The sequence below is a fragment of the Carassius carassius genome, chromosome 45, assembly GCF_963082965.1.
Source record: "Carassius carassius chromosome 45, fCarCar2.1, whole genome shotgun sequence".
Taxonomy (NCBI): domain Eukaryota; kingdom Metazoa; phylum Chordata; class Actinopteri; order Cypriniformes; family Cyprinidae; genus Carassius; species Carassius carassius.
In genome coordinates, this window is record NC_081799.1 from 26,962,544 (window position 1) to 26,978,393 (window position 15,850).

Below are 15,850 nucleotides of genomic sequence, written 5' to 3' on the forward strand. Positions count from 1 at the left end.
TTGTAGTTAATCTTCCTTTTGTTTTGGTTTTGGCAATTGTCTAATAAATACCCTAGATAAATGAGTCCAACTGACTTTGTAGTCACTTTATGTTATGATCAGTCTGCCTGACTATAACATATGGGGGCTCGTCCGTTTTGAATCGTAGGAAGTAGTTTGTTTTGTGAGCGACTGGTTGGTGAGTACCATCACTTTTCTGGGTAGAGGAGCGTGCACCTCAATAAGTAAGTCGTCGGGCGGACACTGAGTCTGCCACTTTATTATTTTAGTTTTATTATTTTTGGTGGTATCCTTAGTCGGTACGTTTCGGGGGTTGTGATAGACTGCGTAATCGGTCTGCTACATCCTCACGAGTTTAACGTTTAATGTACACCGGGTAGGGGGATCCACTGAAGACTAGTAAGGCTAAGTTTAGTTTTTTTTTTGATAGGTAAGTAGGGATTGGGGTGTAGCAGTGAATCTCCCAGTCTTTTGGTACTCACTTAGTTTTTCTGTAGCTTTAGTGATTTAATAGTGCACTGCAGGAAGTAGTGTTTAAGCAGGTGGAGGTGTTTTAGCCCATTCATGTGTCTAACTTTCCCTCAACTTGTCAGTATTGTGGCGTGGTGGTGTTATGTTAAAAGTTGTGGTCATTTTGGGGTTAGCAGCCTGTAGTTTTTTTGTTTTGCTTATTTTGGGTTTCAAAATTTTTGGTTTAGTCATGTCTACAGTTCAAGAGTTTGCTGAAAATCCTTCTGTAGAGGCGTTTAATAATCTTAAAAAATATCAACTTTTGGAATTGGCTACTTATTATGAAATTGAGTTGTCTGCTTCCGAAAAACGCCTTAAAGATAGCATTAAAACTGTTCTGCTACCAGTTTTGGTAGAGAAGAGGGTTTTGCCTCCTGTTGATATGAGAGATTCTATCCGGTTGAAAGAGCTTTCTATTCGAGAGAGAGAGTTAGACAATGAGAGAGAAGCGTTGCGTTTAAAAGTTTCTGAGAATGAGTTAGAAATGAAACGCTTAGAGTTAAGAGCTAGACCGGAAAATATTGATCTCAGTTACACCGGGTCTTTTGACGTGAGTAAAAACATTAGGCTTGTACCACCGTTCATCGAGAAAGATGTAGAGAAATTTTTTCCGCATTTTGAGAAAGTTGCATCTACTTTAAATTGGTCGAGAGATGTTTGGACTTTATTAATTCAGTCAGTTTTAACTGGCAGGGCACAAGAAGTGTATTCTTCACTTTCACTGGAGCAAAGTAAAGACTATGATGTGGTTAAAGCCGCTATTCTTTGTTGTTACCAACTAGTCCCAGAAGCTTATCGACAGCGCTTTCGTCGATGTGAGAAAACTGAAGATCAGACTTATATCGAGTTTGCTCGAGGAAAGGAGGGCGCTCTATTTCTCCTGTTGAATATGAACTATCTGATTCTTTCTTTGTGAATCTTGAGTCTGAGACGTTTCCTGAGTCATCGGCTATTGATCTATCTAGGCCTGATAAGAAAATGAATCAAATCATGATGGAGCCTGCGTGCTTGTCACGCACAAAGTTGATTGCTGCTCAAAAAGCTGATGTGTCGTTGGTCTCTTTATTCCGCTCTGCCTCATCTGATATTAACGTTGATGAGGAACTGCAATGTTTTTTCTTTCAGGATGGAGTTTTAATGAGGAAATGGAGGCCTTACAATGTGTCAGACCATGGTAACTCTGTTTATCAGATTGTAGTACCCGTTGAGTACAGAGATAAAATCTTGAGTGTAGCTCATGACTGCGTAGCTGGTCATATGGGAGTCGCTAAAACACTAAACAGTGTTAGTCAACATTTTTACTGGCCAGGGTTGAAGCGGGATGTAGCTAATTTTTGTAAAACTTGTAAGGTCTGCCAGGTGGTTGGCAAACCCAACCAGAAAATCCCTCCTGCTCCTCTATATCCCATTCCTGTGTTGGCTCCACCATTTGATCATGTCATTGTTGATATTGTTGGTCCACTTGTGCGTTCCACGAATGGATATCAATATCTGTTAACAATGATGTGTGCAGCTACTCGTTTTCCGGAGGCTATTCCTCTGCGAAAAATTTCTGCCAAGGTGGTCTTAAAGGAGTTGTTAAAGTTTTTCTCTGTGTTTGGTCTGCCAAAGATCATTCAGACTGATCGTGGATCGAATTTCATGTCTCGTGTGTTCACCCGTGTTTTGAAACAGCTCAGCATACAACATAATGTTTCCAGTGCCTATCATCCGGAAAGCCAGGGGGCGCTGGAACGCTATCATCAAACGTTGAAGAGCATGTTGCGTGCATATTGCCTTGAGACTGGTAAGGATTGGGCATATGCAGTTCCCTGGCTGCTGTTTGCCTGTAGAGAGGTGAGACAGGAGTCACTTGGATTTAGTCCTGCTGATCTTGTTTTTGCACATACCCCACGAGGTCCATTGGCTGTATTAAAAGATCAGTTTTTAAATGAACTTCCTGCAAAAGACATTCTGAGTTATGTGTTACATTCACGTTCTCGTTTACACAGAGCCCGTGAGTTAGCCCATGAAAATCTTGAGAGAACACAAGACAAGATGAAAATTTGGTATGATCGTAAGACCACAGATCGACATTTTGAGGTGGGTGATAAAGTACTTATGTTACTCCCCATTCCTGGATCTGCTCTACAAGCTCGTTTTACTGGTCCATATCTGGTAATGCATAAAGTTTCTGACCGCGATTATGTAATAGCCACTCCAGATCGACGGCAGTAGAAGCGCCTGTGTCACATTAATATGTTGAAGCCTTATTTTGAGCGTGCTTCTGTTTGCCTAGATTCATCTACAGCTGAGCTGGGGTCGGATTTGTCGAGGCCTACGAGTGATAAGTCCATGCTGTTGTCTGTTGTGGTGGAAGAGAGTGATGAAACTGAAAGTAATCCATCTCGTGCTCTAATTGAGGGTCGTCTTAACAACACTAAAATGCTCTCAGTTTTAGCTGATCACCTCCCACACCTCACCGATTTTGAGAAGACTGACATTTTGGACGTTGTTCGCCAATTTCCAGAGTTGTTTAATGATGTTCCAAAACAAACTCACCTTATTGAGCATGACATTGATGTGGGAACAACAACACCAATCAAGCAACATCCGTACAGGGTAAACCCTTTGAAACGTGCCGTGTTAAAGAAAGAAGTAGAGTACATGCTTGAAAATAACATTGCGGAACCTAGCAGGAGTCCATGGAGTTCTCCATGTCTATTGGTGGCAAAGCCTGATGGAACGTTTCGGTTTTGTACTGATTATCGGCGTGTTAACGCAGTTACTAGACCTGATTGTTACCCGTTGCCTAGGTTGGTTCTGCAGTTTTTGTTAGCAAGTTTGACTTGCTGAAAGGCTATTGGCAGATTCCCCTCACCAGTCGTGCAAGAGAAATATCTGCATTTGTTACCCCCGACGACTTCCTGAATTATCACGTTATGGCTTTTGGAATGCGCAATGCTCCTGCAACGTTCCAGCGATTAATAAATACAGTGCTGTCTGGCATGTCTGGCTGTGAGGCCTATTTGGACGATGTGGTCCTTTATAGTGCGTCATGGCCAGAACATGTTCAGCAGATCCGAGAGCTATTTTGTCGACTGTCCTCAGCCAATTTGACTATCAATTTGGCTAAATGCGAGATCGGTAAAGCAACAGTCACTTATTTGGGTAGAGTAGTAGGAGGTGGTCAAGTGCGTGCTTTGGATGCCAAAGTTTCAGCTATTTGTAGTTTTCCTCCTCCTGCTGATCGTCGTGAGTTACGCAGATTTCTTGGTATGGTGGGCTACTACCGAGGGTTTTGCAAGAATTTCTCATCTGTAGTAGCTCCATTGACTAATTTACTTAGTCCAAAGGTGGTATATCAGTGGTCTGACCAGTGTCAAAGTGCCTTTGAAAATAAGGCATTGCTTATTTCAGCTCCTTTGTTGGCTGCACCTGACTTTGCGAACCCTTTCTTTTTAATGGTTGACGCGAGTGATCAAGGTGCTGGCGCTGTTCTCCTCCAAGAAGGAGTGGAGCACGTGCATCACCCCGTTTGCTACTTCTCTAAGAAGTTTAATCAACATCAACGGTGGTACTCCACCATCGAAAAGGAGACGCTGGCCCTGGTTCTTGCTGTCCAACACTTTGAAGTATATCTGGGTGCATCAGGTAGAACGATCGTTTATAGTGATCATGACCCCCTGAAGTTCCTAAGCCGGATGAGAAATGCCAATCAACGTCTGATGCGGTGGAGTTTGATCTTGCAGCCTTTTAACATTGAGGTCAAGCATATCCATGGTACTGATAACGTCTTGGCAGATGCCTTATCTAGAGTACCTTAGTCCAGTATTTCTGTTTACCGTTAATTGGTAACGTATGGTCGCAATTTTTTTTTTAAATTGTGTTTCTTGTTTATATTTTGATTATGGAGACTGGAGTCACCATTTTGGTGTGGGGGTGTGTTATGTCCCTCCACTACCTGTGGTGGCTCTGTTTTCCTCTATTAATTGTTTGGCTATGTGGCAATATGTATTAATGTGTTATTGTGTGCAGGTGTGATTTGTAACGAGTGGGTGGAGAGACACCCTTTAAAAGCAGAGGCACTCCATGGAGAGAGGGAGATGACTTGGGTTCCAGGCAGCCACCATGCTTGTTGATCTTCCTGCAAATTATGTTTCATTGTAGTTAATCTTCCTTTTGTTTTGGTTTTGGCAATTGTCTAATAAATACCCTAGATAAATGAGTCCAACTGACTTTGTAGTCACTTTATGTTATGATCAGTCTGCCTGACTATAACACACACACACAAACACACAGACACACACACACAGACAGACACACACACACACACACACACACACACACACAGACAGACAGACACACACACACACACACACACACACACACAGACAGACAGACACACACACAGACAGACAGACACACACACACAGACAGACAGACACACACACACACACACACACAGACAGACAGACAGACAGACACACAGACAGACACACACACACACACACACACACACACACACACAGACACACACACACACACACACAGACAGACACACACTGTTATGTGGGAGTGTTCTAATCTGTGATTTGTTGCAGTTTCCCTGGTAGCTTACCTGCAATCAATGGGTTAATTGGTGCCACCTGAAGGGAGCCACTTAAAGTCTTGGACACATGCTCTCACTCTCTCTCTCGTCTTGCAGCCAGCACTGCAGCAGTACTGTTTCTGCTTCTACAGCCCCCTTTTTCTTTTAATATTAAATAAACTTAATTTTGATTGGCAAACTTTGTTATAGTGTCCTTTATGTTGCATCCCTAGAGCCAGGGTTGTAACATAATGGGGGCTTGTCCAATTTGGTTGGTAAAAAGCATTGGTTTTCTTTTGATATTTTGGGGACTGTATTTGTTTGTTCCCTTTGATTGAGATCATTTGGTGAGTATGGTTGTTTGAGTATTTTTGAGTATATGCATGAGTTTTCCCGGTTAGGAAGGGTGAGAGTTCCAGCTGGGTTGATTATTCGATCCTTCCATCGGTTCACTCTTTTGTTATTTTTCCTTTTTTGTTTTCAAGGTTATTCTGGGTGGAGACTTGTTCTCTGTTGGGGGTAAGCATTTCAGAACTGTGACCATTGATTAATTGGTTCACAGTTGCTGAGGTTTTGCTTTTAAAGTCGCCTCGTGCCCGGTACACCTCAGAATATAGATAGGAGTTAGAAGTGTTAGGCAGGTATCCGGGTGGATCTCATGTGTTTTGAGCTCAGCAACCATGCTCACTTTTTGATGGAAGTGAAAGAGGAATACTTAAGCTAGGTGAGTTAAACATTTTTTTGAGGAACTGTAATGTTTATTTGGTCCATGATCCTAACTTTAGTGTGTTAGCAGTGTTGTGTGAAGTTCCTTTGTGGACTTTAGTGTAGACTAATGCCCAGTATTGCCTTTAGATATTCGTGACTGCTTGGGGTGAGTAATCTTCTGTGGTTGGGTTAGTTCTACTTTGTTTAAAGCTTTGTTTGAGAGCATTTTTGCTGCTATTTGTCATTTTTGTAGCTGTGTGCTGTTGGACCTGTTGTGTTGGCTGAACTTCTATGTAAGAAGTAGTGTTACTACTTAAGTGTAGTTAGTGTTGAGTTTAGTAATGGCTTCTTTAGAAGACTTCCTAAAGCAACCTTCAGAAGAGTTACTTGAGTTTTTCACAAAGGATCAACTTTTGCAGTTGTCCTCTCATTATGATATTCCCATCACAAGTAGTGAGAAGCGACTTAAGCATAGTGTGAAGGAAATCATTAGAAGTGTTTTGATTGACAATGGTATTTTGAAAGTTAAGCAGGTTTCCCCACAATCCATGACTGCTCCTTTGTCTGAAGCTGCAATTGAGCTTAGGCTCCGAGAGCTAGCTTTCCAGGAGAAACAGCTAGAGGGTAATACAAAATTAAGAGAGAAAGAAATGCTTTTTGCACATGAACGGTCTCTTAAAGAGTTGGAATTAAAAGCGGCTGCTTTAACTCCAAGAGGTGATGTTTCTCCATTTGATGTTGGTAGACATATTAAGTTAGTACCTCCTTTTTCTGAGAAAGATGTTAAGAGATATTTTTCTCATTTTGAACGTGTGGCAACCACATCAAAGTGGCCTAGAACTATGTGGACTTTGCTTTTACAAAGTATCTTGGTAGGTAAAGCTCAGGAAGCTTATTCCGCTCTAAGCCTTGAGAAGAGTGCTAATTATGATGAGGTTAAAGCAGCTATATTGAGGGCATACGTAGCTGGTTCCTGAAGCTTACCGCCAGCGCTTTCGAGGTTGTACAAAACTTGCTCACGACACTTATGTTGAGTTTGCAAAACAGAAGGAGAATCTGTTTGATCGGTGGTGTACATCTCAGACGGTGGAAAGTAAGGAACATCTTAGACAACTCATTTTGCTTGAGGAATTTAAAAACTGTCTGCCTGAGGCTGTTTCTGTTTATTTGAATGAGCAGAAGGCAGTGACTTTAGAACAAGCAGCCATCTTGGCAGATGAGTTTGTCTTAACCCATAAGGTACATTTTGGTGACAAACAAGCTGAGTTTCAGGATCGGATTAAGTACAATAGGTCTCGGTTTGTAGAGTCTTTGCCCTTTGCCTCATCACCTTCCGATAAAATGACTACTGACGGTTTGATTTCAGAAAGGGCTTGTTTTTATTGTAAGAGACCAGGCCATCTTATCGCAGATTGTCCTGTTCTAAGTAAGAAACAGAAGTCTGCAAAGACTGTAGCCTTTGTAAGCTCTGTGCCAAGCCTTCCATTGGCATCTTCAGTTGCTGATGTTTCATGCAAGAAAGGTGAGTTAGCTGGCTCATCATCACTTCTGATGGATGGTTTTGTGCATCTGTCTTCTGACCCTGAACACAGGCAAGCTATCAAGATCTGGAGAGATACTGGAGCTTTTCAATCTGTGATTTTATGTGATGTCTTGTCTTTCAATGAAAAGTCAGCTCAAGGTTCAGAGGTAATTGTTAAAGGTTTTGGTGGGGGATTTTTGTCTATGCCTTTACATAACATTAATCTCCAATCAGATTTAATCCCTGGCAATGTTGTTGTGGCACTTAGTTCCCAGATTCCCATAGATGGGGTGTCCTTTATTCTAGAGAATGATTTAGCTGGTGGGAAAGTTCTTGCTGTCCCTGAAGTAACCTCTACTGTCCTCAAGTCAGATGGTCCAGACGAACTTGAATTGGCATTTCCAGAAACTTTTCCTGTCTGTGCAACTACTCATGCTATGTCTGCTAAGAGGCAAGTTGAAGCCAAACCTTTCAACAGTCAATCTGTGATTCCACTTTATGATACTTTCATGGCCCAAGGTGACATGAACTTGGCAGGGAGTGGAAAGATGTTTCCATCCCATGAACAGTTAATACTTGAGCAAAAACAAGATCCCACTTTATCATCCATGTTTGAAGATTTAGTGTCTGACGAAGTGCTATCAAATGATGTTTCTGGCTATTTTGTTAGTCATGGGGTTTTGATGAGAAAGTGGACAGATCCAAAAATACCATGTGAGGATGGCTGGGGTAGTGTGTTTCAAGTGGTGGTTCCAGAAGTTTATCGATCTGACATATTGTATCTTGCCCATGATCATTGTCTGTCTGGCCATTTGGGGGTCAAGAAAACTTTGGATCGTGTGTTAAGGCATGTCTTCTGGCCTGGGGTGAGGTCCGATGTGGCTCAGTATTGTAGATCATGTCATGTTTGTCAGGTTGTAGGCAAACCCAACCAGTCTATTCCTGCAGCTCCATTACATCCCATTCCTGCCATTGGAGAGCCATTTGAACATGTCTTGATTGATTGTGTTGGACCTCTTTCTCGTACCAAGTCAGGTAATCAATATCTTCTCACAATTATGTGTGCTGCTACAAGATTTCCTGAAGCTGTTCCTTTGCGCAAGGTCACAGCCCCTGCTATTTCCAAAGCCCTTATTAAGTTTTTCACAGTGTTTGGGCTACCAAGAGTTGTTCAGTCTGATCAAGGGTCTAATTTTATGTCTCGCCTTTTCTCCCAGGTGTTGAAGCAGATGTCTATTCGGCATAATATTTCATCAGCGTATCATCCAGAATCTCAAAGTGCACTTGAGAGATTCCATCAAACTCTCAAGACTATGCTGAAGACCTACTGCAAAGAGTTTGAGAGAGACTGGGATGATGGCATTCCTCTACTCCTCTTTGCAGTTAGAGAGGTGGTTCAGGAATCCCTTGGTTTCAGTCCAGCTGAACTTGTGTTTGGCCACACTGTGAGGGGGCCCTTGAAATTGGTTAAGGAGAAATGGTTAGATGTTGAGCATTCTACTCCCACTAACCTTTTGGACTATGTGTCTAACTTTCGTCTTAGGCTTAGCAGAGCTTGTGAACTGGCCAAAGAGAATTTGAAAGCAGCTCAGGAAAAGATGAAGACTTGGTATGATCGAAAGGCTAAACATCGGGTGTTTTGTTCAGGAGACCAAGTGCTGGTGCTCTTACTAATAATGGGTTCTGCATTGCAGGCTCAATATAGCGGTCCATATACCATTGATCGGAAAGTTGGTGAGTGTGACTACTTGGTTAAGACTCCAGATCGTAAAAGGAAAATCCACTTGTGCCATGTGAATTTACTCAAGCCTTACTTTGACCGTAATCAAACAGGGTCTACAGAGATCAAGGCCTTGGCTACACTGAATGCTCCATCTGCTGAGACCGTAGAAGGTGTTGCTGTCTCTGAGATTGCTCAGAGTAGATTGCCAAATTCTAAAATCTTGGCTGATTTAGACATTCAGTTGTCGTATCTAAATCTCTCTGAGCGCTCTGATATTATTCAGTTAATTGGTCAATACTTGGTCTTGTTTTCTGATGTTTCATCTTGTACCAATGTGTTAGAGCAGGACATTGATGTAGGCCAAGCTAACCCTATTAAGCAGCACCCGTATAGGGTGAATCCTGCTAAACGGCAGCTTTTGCGTAAAGAGGTAGAGTATATGTTAGAACATAACATAGCTGAACCGACTTTTAGTGCTTGGAGTTCACCATGTTTACTAGTTGAGAAACATGATGGTTCGTTTCGGTTTTGTACCGATTTTCGTAAGGTAAATGCTATCACTAAGCCTGACTCCTATCCTCTTCCACGGATAGACGACTGTATTGACCAAGTAGGTTCTGCATCTTTTGTTTCAAAGTTAGATCTTTTAATAGGCTACTGGCAGGTTCCACAGTTTTGTGACGCCGGACAACTTCTCTCATTATAAGGTTATGGCATTTGGAATGCGAAATGCACCTTCTACTTTCCAGCGTCTGGTGAATAGGGTGATGGAAGGAGTTGCAGGATGTGAGGCTTACCTTGATGATTTAGTTATTTATAGTTCTACCTGGTCTCAACACTTGGCCCAGCTCAGGGATGTTTTCAAACGGTTAAAGGCTGCAAATTTGACCTTGAACCTCTCCAAGTGCGAGTTTGGGCAGGCCACAGTAACTTACTTGGGTAAAGTTGTTGGCCACGGTCATGTGTCTCCAGTGGGAGCAAAAGTGGAGGCCATCGTGAACTTTGCTGTACCATCATCTCGGCGGGAACTAAAACGTTTCCTGGGTATGGCAGGATACTATAGGAGTTTTTGCAAAAATTTTGCCACTGTTGCTACACCTTTAACTAACCTGCTTAGTCCTAAGGTTCCTTTTGTTTGGTCGGAGTCATGCCAGGTGGCCTTTGACAATCTGAAGGCCTTGTTGAGCAGTTCTCCTATTCTTGCTGCCCCTGATTTTAACAGACCTTTCAAGCTAGCTGTGGACGCTAGTGACTTCGGTGTGGGTGCAGTTCTTCTTGAAGATGATTCAGAGGGAGTTGAGCACCCTGTGTGCTATTTTTCAAAGAAATTTGATATCCATCAGAAGCACTATTCTACCATTGAAAAGGAAGCTTTGGCCCTTATTCTTGCTCTGAACCATTTTGATGTGTATGTTTCATCCAGTGTTTCACTGATTGTGAACACTGATCATAATCCCCTAGTGTTCCTCCATAGTATGAGAAACTCTAACCAGCGCTTAATGCGATGGAGCCTGTTCTTGCAGGGATATGACCTTTCAGTCCGCCACATTCGTGGAAAGGACAATGTTTTGGCGGATGCTTTGTCAAGGTCGTAAGTGCTTGTTTATATTTCATGTACTTGTTGCCTTTGCCATATGTTATTCCATAGCAATGTTTTAAGGGTGGGAGTGTTATGTGGGAGTGTTCTAATCTGTGATTTGTTGCAGTTTCCCTGGTAGCTTACCTGCAATCAATGGGTTAATTGGTGCCACCTGAAGGGAGCCACTTAAAGTCTTGGACACATGCTCTCACTCTCTCTCTCGTCTTGCAGCCAGCACTGCAGCAGTACTGTTTCTGCTTCTACAGCCCCCTTTTTCTTTTAATATTAAATAAACTTAATTTTGATTGGCAAACTTTGTTGTAGTGTCCTTTATGTTGCATCCCTAGAGCCAGGGTTGTAACACACACACACAGACACACAGAGACACACACACACAGAGACACACACACAGACACACACACACACACACACACACACACACAGACAGACAGAGACACACACACACAGACACACACACTAGGGCTGTAGCTATCGAATATTTTAGTAATCGAGTATTCTACCAAAAATTCCATCGATTAATCGAGTAATCGGATAAAATGTGTTTTTGCTTAATTAAAGTGCAATATTAATTATGCAAGAGAAAATAAGACTCCTGGGTCTCTTAAAATGAACAACTAAGTTTCCTTTTTTAGAAAAAAAATATTTTTATTTTTTTTAAATGCAATGCATACATCATAAATAAACATTTAATTATTACCCACTGTTTCTCTGCCTGTGCTTGTACTGTGAACAATGACAAGAAAGTTGACAGATGAATTAAGTGCCATTCAGTTGGGGTTTTAAATAAAGCATTTTCTGAGATGCACATTAAACATTAAACACACAATATTAATTTATCTTTAATTATTGAAAATTAACTTAACTTTTTGGTAAACAAAGGGGATTTACTATTAAAAATAAAACATGGAAGAAATATTGTGATTAAACCTTTAAAAAAAAAGTTTTTTTTTTTTTAGTAGTAGGCTTTGTACATTCTGTTGAACAATAGTCTTGAACAGGACTTTTATTTTGACGGGTTGACGTACCTTTACAGTTCTGTGAATGTGATGTGACGCTAGTTTTACTCAAATCAAACGGTCAGATGCTCATGAAGTGACTGTCAGAGCAGTTCTGGAGATGTTCCTCATGTGTTCACGTCTTATTTAGTGAGAGGAAAGACACTGAAATCACCGGAGCGTCACGCGCGCTTCAGTGTGTGTTAATAAAGGTAGACGCGCTTCTGCTCCATTCATTAACAGAGACACACAGAACATGCAGGATTCATATTTAAATAGACTGTTCCGGCTTAATATTTACAGATATTAGTCCATATAGTGATTTGATGGTAAATGGTAAATGGACTGCATTTATATAGCGCTTTCAACAGACCACATGGCCATCCAAAGTGCTTTACAAGTTGCCTCACATTCACTCATTCACACACCGACTGCGGTGTCAGCTCGTGGGGAGCAGCTGGGGTTAGGTGTCTTGCTCAAGGACACCTCTACACTTGGTCAGGTGGAGCCGGGGATTGAACCACCAACCTTCCAGTTTGTAGACAACCTACATGAACAATTCTGTCGGAATTTGGCAAATTCCGTGCCATTCCGTTTTTATGACTGGATTCCGCGGTTCCCTCCGCGTTTTCTGCATCGCGGGAATCACAGGGCCCTAGTTGTGGTATGCCAGCTCTATCTTGCACTGGACACACGCCACGACGTTTGCCCGCGCCCTCGAATCAAAACACTGCTGACTCCTTGCAGTGCGATCTCGGATGCAGCGCTTGTGTCTCCTTCCGCTTTGTGGGTGACGTAAACACGTTGTGACACATTTAACAAAAAAAATCATTGCGAAAGAACCTGACGTGAGATTTAAAATAAATTAAAAGAGGTTTCGAGGCAGAGGAATTTGCCTTGATCATTTTTTGTAATCGAGTTACTCGAGGAATCGTTTCAGCCTTACACCACACACACAAACACACACACACACACACTAACACACACACTGTGAGAGAGAGAGAGAGGGAGAGAGAGAGAGGGATTGTGTGTGTGTGTGTGTGTGTGTTGAGAAGCTTTTTAGTAAATCTAATAAACTCTCAGTGGCTGCAGTCACATGATTAGGAAAAATACAAACTAGTTCCCTTACAGACCCTGTATGTTTCTATACTGGGCCCAGATCCAGAAGACCTGTGGATCCTCGTTCAGCTCCAGCTCATCATACATGTGTCGTACAGTCATAGACCATAATATCACAGCATGATTTCTCTCTCATTGGGAGTTTGGCATGATCTTGGGCTACTCTTCCGTTTCTGTGTCTTTAACTCTCTGTTTTCCTAACCCTTGGTCCCAACGGAGGCTATTTCTCAGAGGACATGATGATCTCGACGTGGTCTGTTTGTTCTTTTTAATCTGCTTCTGTTTTAATGTGCAGGAGCATCTCCTTCAACACTGACAGGGACAGATATATGACGATGGATTCTCAATTCCCAATCCGGATTTCATTAGGAAAACCATTTCTGGAAATTCTACCTTTAAAGGAATGGTTCACCCTTTTAGGTTAAAGTTCAGTTAGGAACAAAAAGACGACAGAAGGCATAATATTACAAAGAAGAGAATGGGCAATTTACACCTGCTGCAAGTTCACTGATAGGATTCAGAAGCAGCAAACAGAAGCAGACTGTAACACAAGAAAAAGGTGTCCGTCGCTGAATGATCTTCACAGTGGAAGATCTCTCTGAAGGTCATGAAACCCAGTAAGTGTGTCTCTCTGAATGAAGCGTCTCATGGTAACAGAGAGGAATGAGGCACTTACTTTCCCCTCCAGGAGTGTTTGGTTGTGTAGAAACAGGCCAGGTCTTTGTTGTCTCTGAGGACGTTCATCTTCAGGCAGGGCCTGTGAAAACAGAAGAGGTCAGTCTACAGCAGAGTATACGATCACAGTTTATATAGTGTGACAACAGGACGACCGGCAGATCGTACACTAGACTCAAAGCTAGGGATGGGCGTTTTCCGCAAATATCACATTCGAATATTTGAGCTCACAAAAAACGAATATTCGAATATTCGTTTATTTAAATTAAGTTTAATGAGACAGACGTTATTTTTCAGCAACATTTGTTTTCGTCATTTTGAACAAGCTTACACACAATAAGCTTGAACATTACACATCATGTTTTGTAGCTGAAAACCTTTAACAATGCGTGCAAACAAACAAAAGTACAGACTAAAAGCAAAAAAAAAAGTGAACAAAGAAAAAACGTAAAGCAGCAATTAGGCTATTGTAGAACGTAGCCTACACTTAACTTTTAAACTGTCAGCAAATCTTTTTTGCTTTTTCTTCTATTGTTTTACATGTTCTTGTTAAGAAACACGGGCATGTAAACATGATCGGGGGAAAGTCGGCTCCTTAGTCTGTTAACAATAAGGCTGACCGCGGAGAAAACACGCTCTGACGCACAGACGTTGGCGGGACTCACAAATAACGGTGTGCTAAACGAATACGTTTTGTGAAGCGCTTCGTGTTTTGGTTTCACCACTGAATGGGATCCTCATCTGGAGGAATACATGGCTCCAGCAAGAACTGTTCCCACTCGTCTCGGCTGGACTCTCTGTAATCATCGCTGGAGAACTGGCTCAGCCTTTCCGACGAGTGGGCATTGCATCCTCTTCATTGTTGGTGACGCACCACTCGCATCAAGGAAAATGTTCTGATAGTTTTTTTTTCTTACTTCTCTCATGTTTTCATCGTTTGTGCCAAGGGTCTAGGGCAGACGCGAGAAGAGGAGTTTTCACTGCATTCTCCAAGTTAGCGGTGTTTATTCGTTGCTTGAGAGATGCTGCAACAATGTTCTTGAATTCGGTCACTTTCTGTGATTCTCCACGGCATATTTGAAGAACTGTAGAAGACCGCTGTTCTTAGGGGCCGTTCACATATCGCGTCTTTTGCGCGCTCAAGTTTGTTATTTCCAATGTAGGTGCGTGGTATGCACGCTCATAATGGAAGCGACGTGGTCGCGATGCACACGCGGTGAGACGCACCCACTTTTTCCAGGCGCGTCCGCACCGCATCGAGTTAAAAACATCTCAACTTTTCAGAATGCTGCAAGCGCACCGTGGGTCATGTGACAAGAACTAACCAATCAGCTTCATCCTTTCCCTTAACAACGTTGAGAGATCAGCCAAGATGCAGGAACAGCTGATCATAGCTGTATATGGATTGCCATTTTGAAATAAATTTAGTAGCAGAGCTACTGAAAGCAATTTTTTGTGCTGCAAATCCATTTATCCTTTGCTGAAATTTCCCCGTCATGGAGAGAGCGCGTCATTGTTGCTTAGCAACGGCGGATGCCTCAGGGGCGCTTCTGCCCGAGTGCTTTGGAAAGAAGGAGAAAGCGGCGCGCCTAGCGTTTTCCACACGTTTTTAGGCACGATATGTGAACGGCCCCTTATTCATTCATTAATTATTTTTTGCTTGCATACATCTCCAAATGTGCTGTGGAGAATCACAGAAAGTGACCAAATTAGGTTTTATTGTGAAGTTTTTTTTTTTTTTTGGCGAAATTCGAATATCATTTTTATTTATCGAATAATTAGAGCAGAACGAATATTCGAATGTTCGACTATCCGTGCACACCCCTACTCACAGCACTCACAAATCACATTTGAAGCGACTCATTTAAATGTTATGGGGATAATTCACCCAAAAATTACATTCTGGCATCCTCAAGTCATTCTAAAGCCATAAGACTTCAATTCATTCGGATTTGGAAAGATTTAGCAATGCATCACTTGCTCATAAATGGATGCTCCTCAGTGAATGGGTGCCGTCAGAATGAAAGTCCGAACAGCTGGTCAAGCAATATTACAGCTAAAGACTCTATGTGTTTGAGTTAAAAACATCTTAATGCTGGATTTGTTTCATCTTTTGTCTTCTCCAGATGTTCACTGATGGACTGGAGTGCTGTGGATTATTGTGATTTTTTTATCAGCTGTTTGGACTCTCATTCTGACGGCACCCAGACTCAGAGACCGGAGCCATGGGAGTGAAGCATTATGGGTAATACTCACAGATGCAAAATCTATGAGTTTATGAGTTTAGATAATGGAAATTACTTTGTGCCTACCATAAAATCAGCTTACAAATGGTTTCACTCACAATTAAATAATACAAAGAACATTTTATATTGTATTCAGAGTTGGAAGCAGAAGCCCTGACTCCTTCCTTCCTTCCGTGTCCTCC

General features: G+C 42.0%; 1 protein-coding gene across 1 annotated transcript in view; it reads right to left on the bottom strand.

Moving 5' to 3' along the window:
* LOC132127493 (dnaJ homolog subfamily C member 13-like) overlaps positions 1–15,850 on the bottom strand; it is a 120,038-nt gene that overhangs the window by 86,595 nt on the left and 17,593 nt on the right. Inside the window, exon 2 of the mRNA XM_059539394.1 lies at positions 13,424–13,504. Within this exon, the coding sequence (XP_059395377.1) occupies positions 13,424–13,491 (68 nt within the window). The 5' untranslated portion in view covers positions 13,492–13,504. The remainder of the gene's footprint in view (positions 1–13,423; positions 13,505–15,850) is intronic.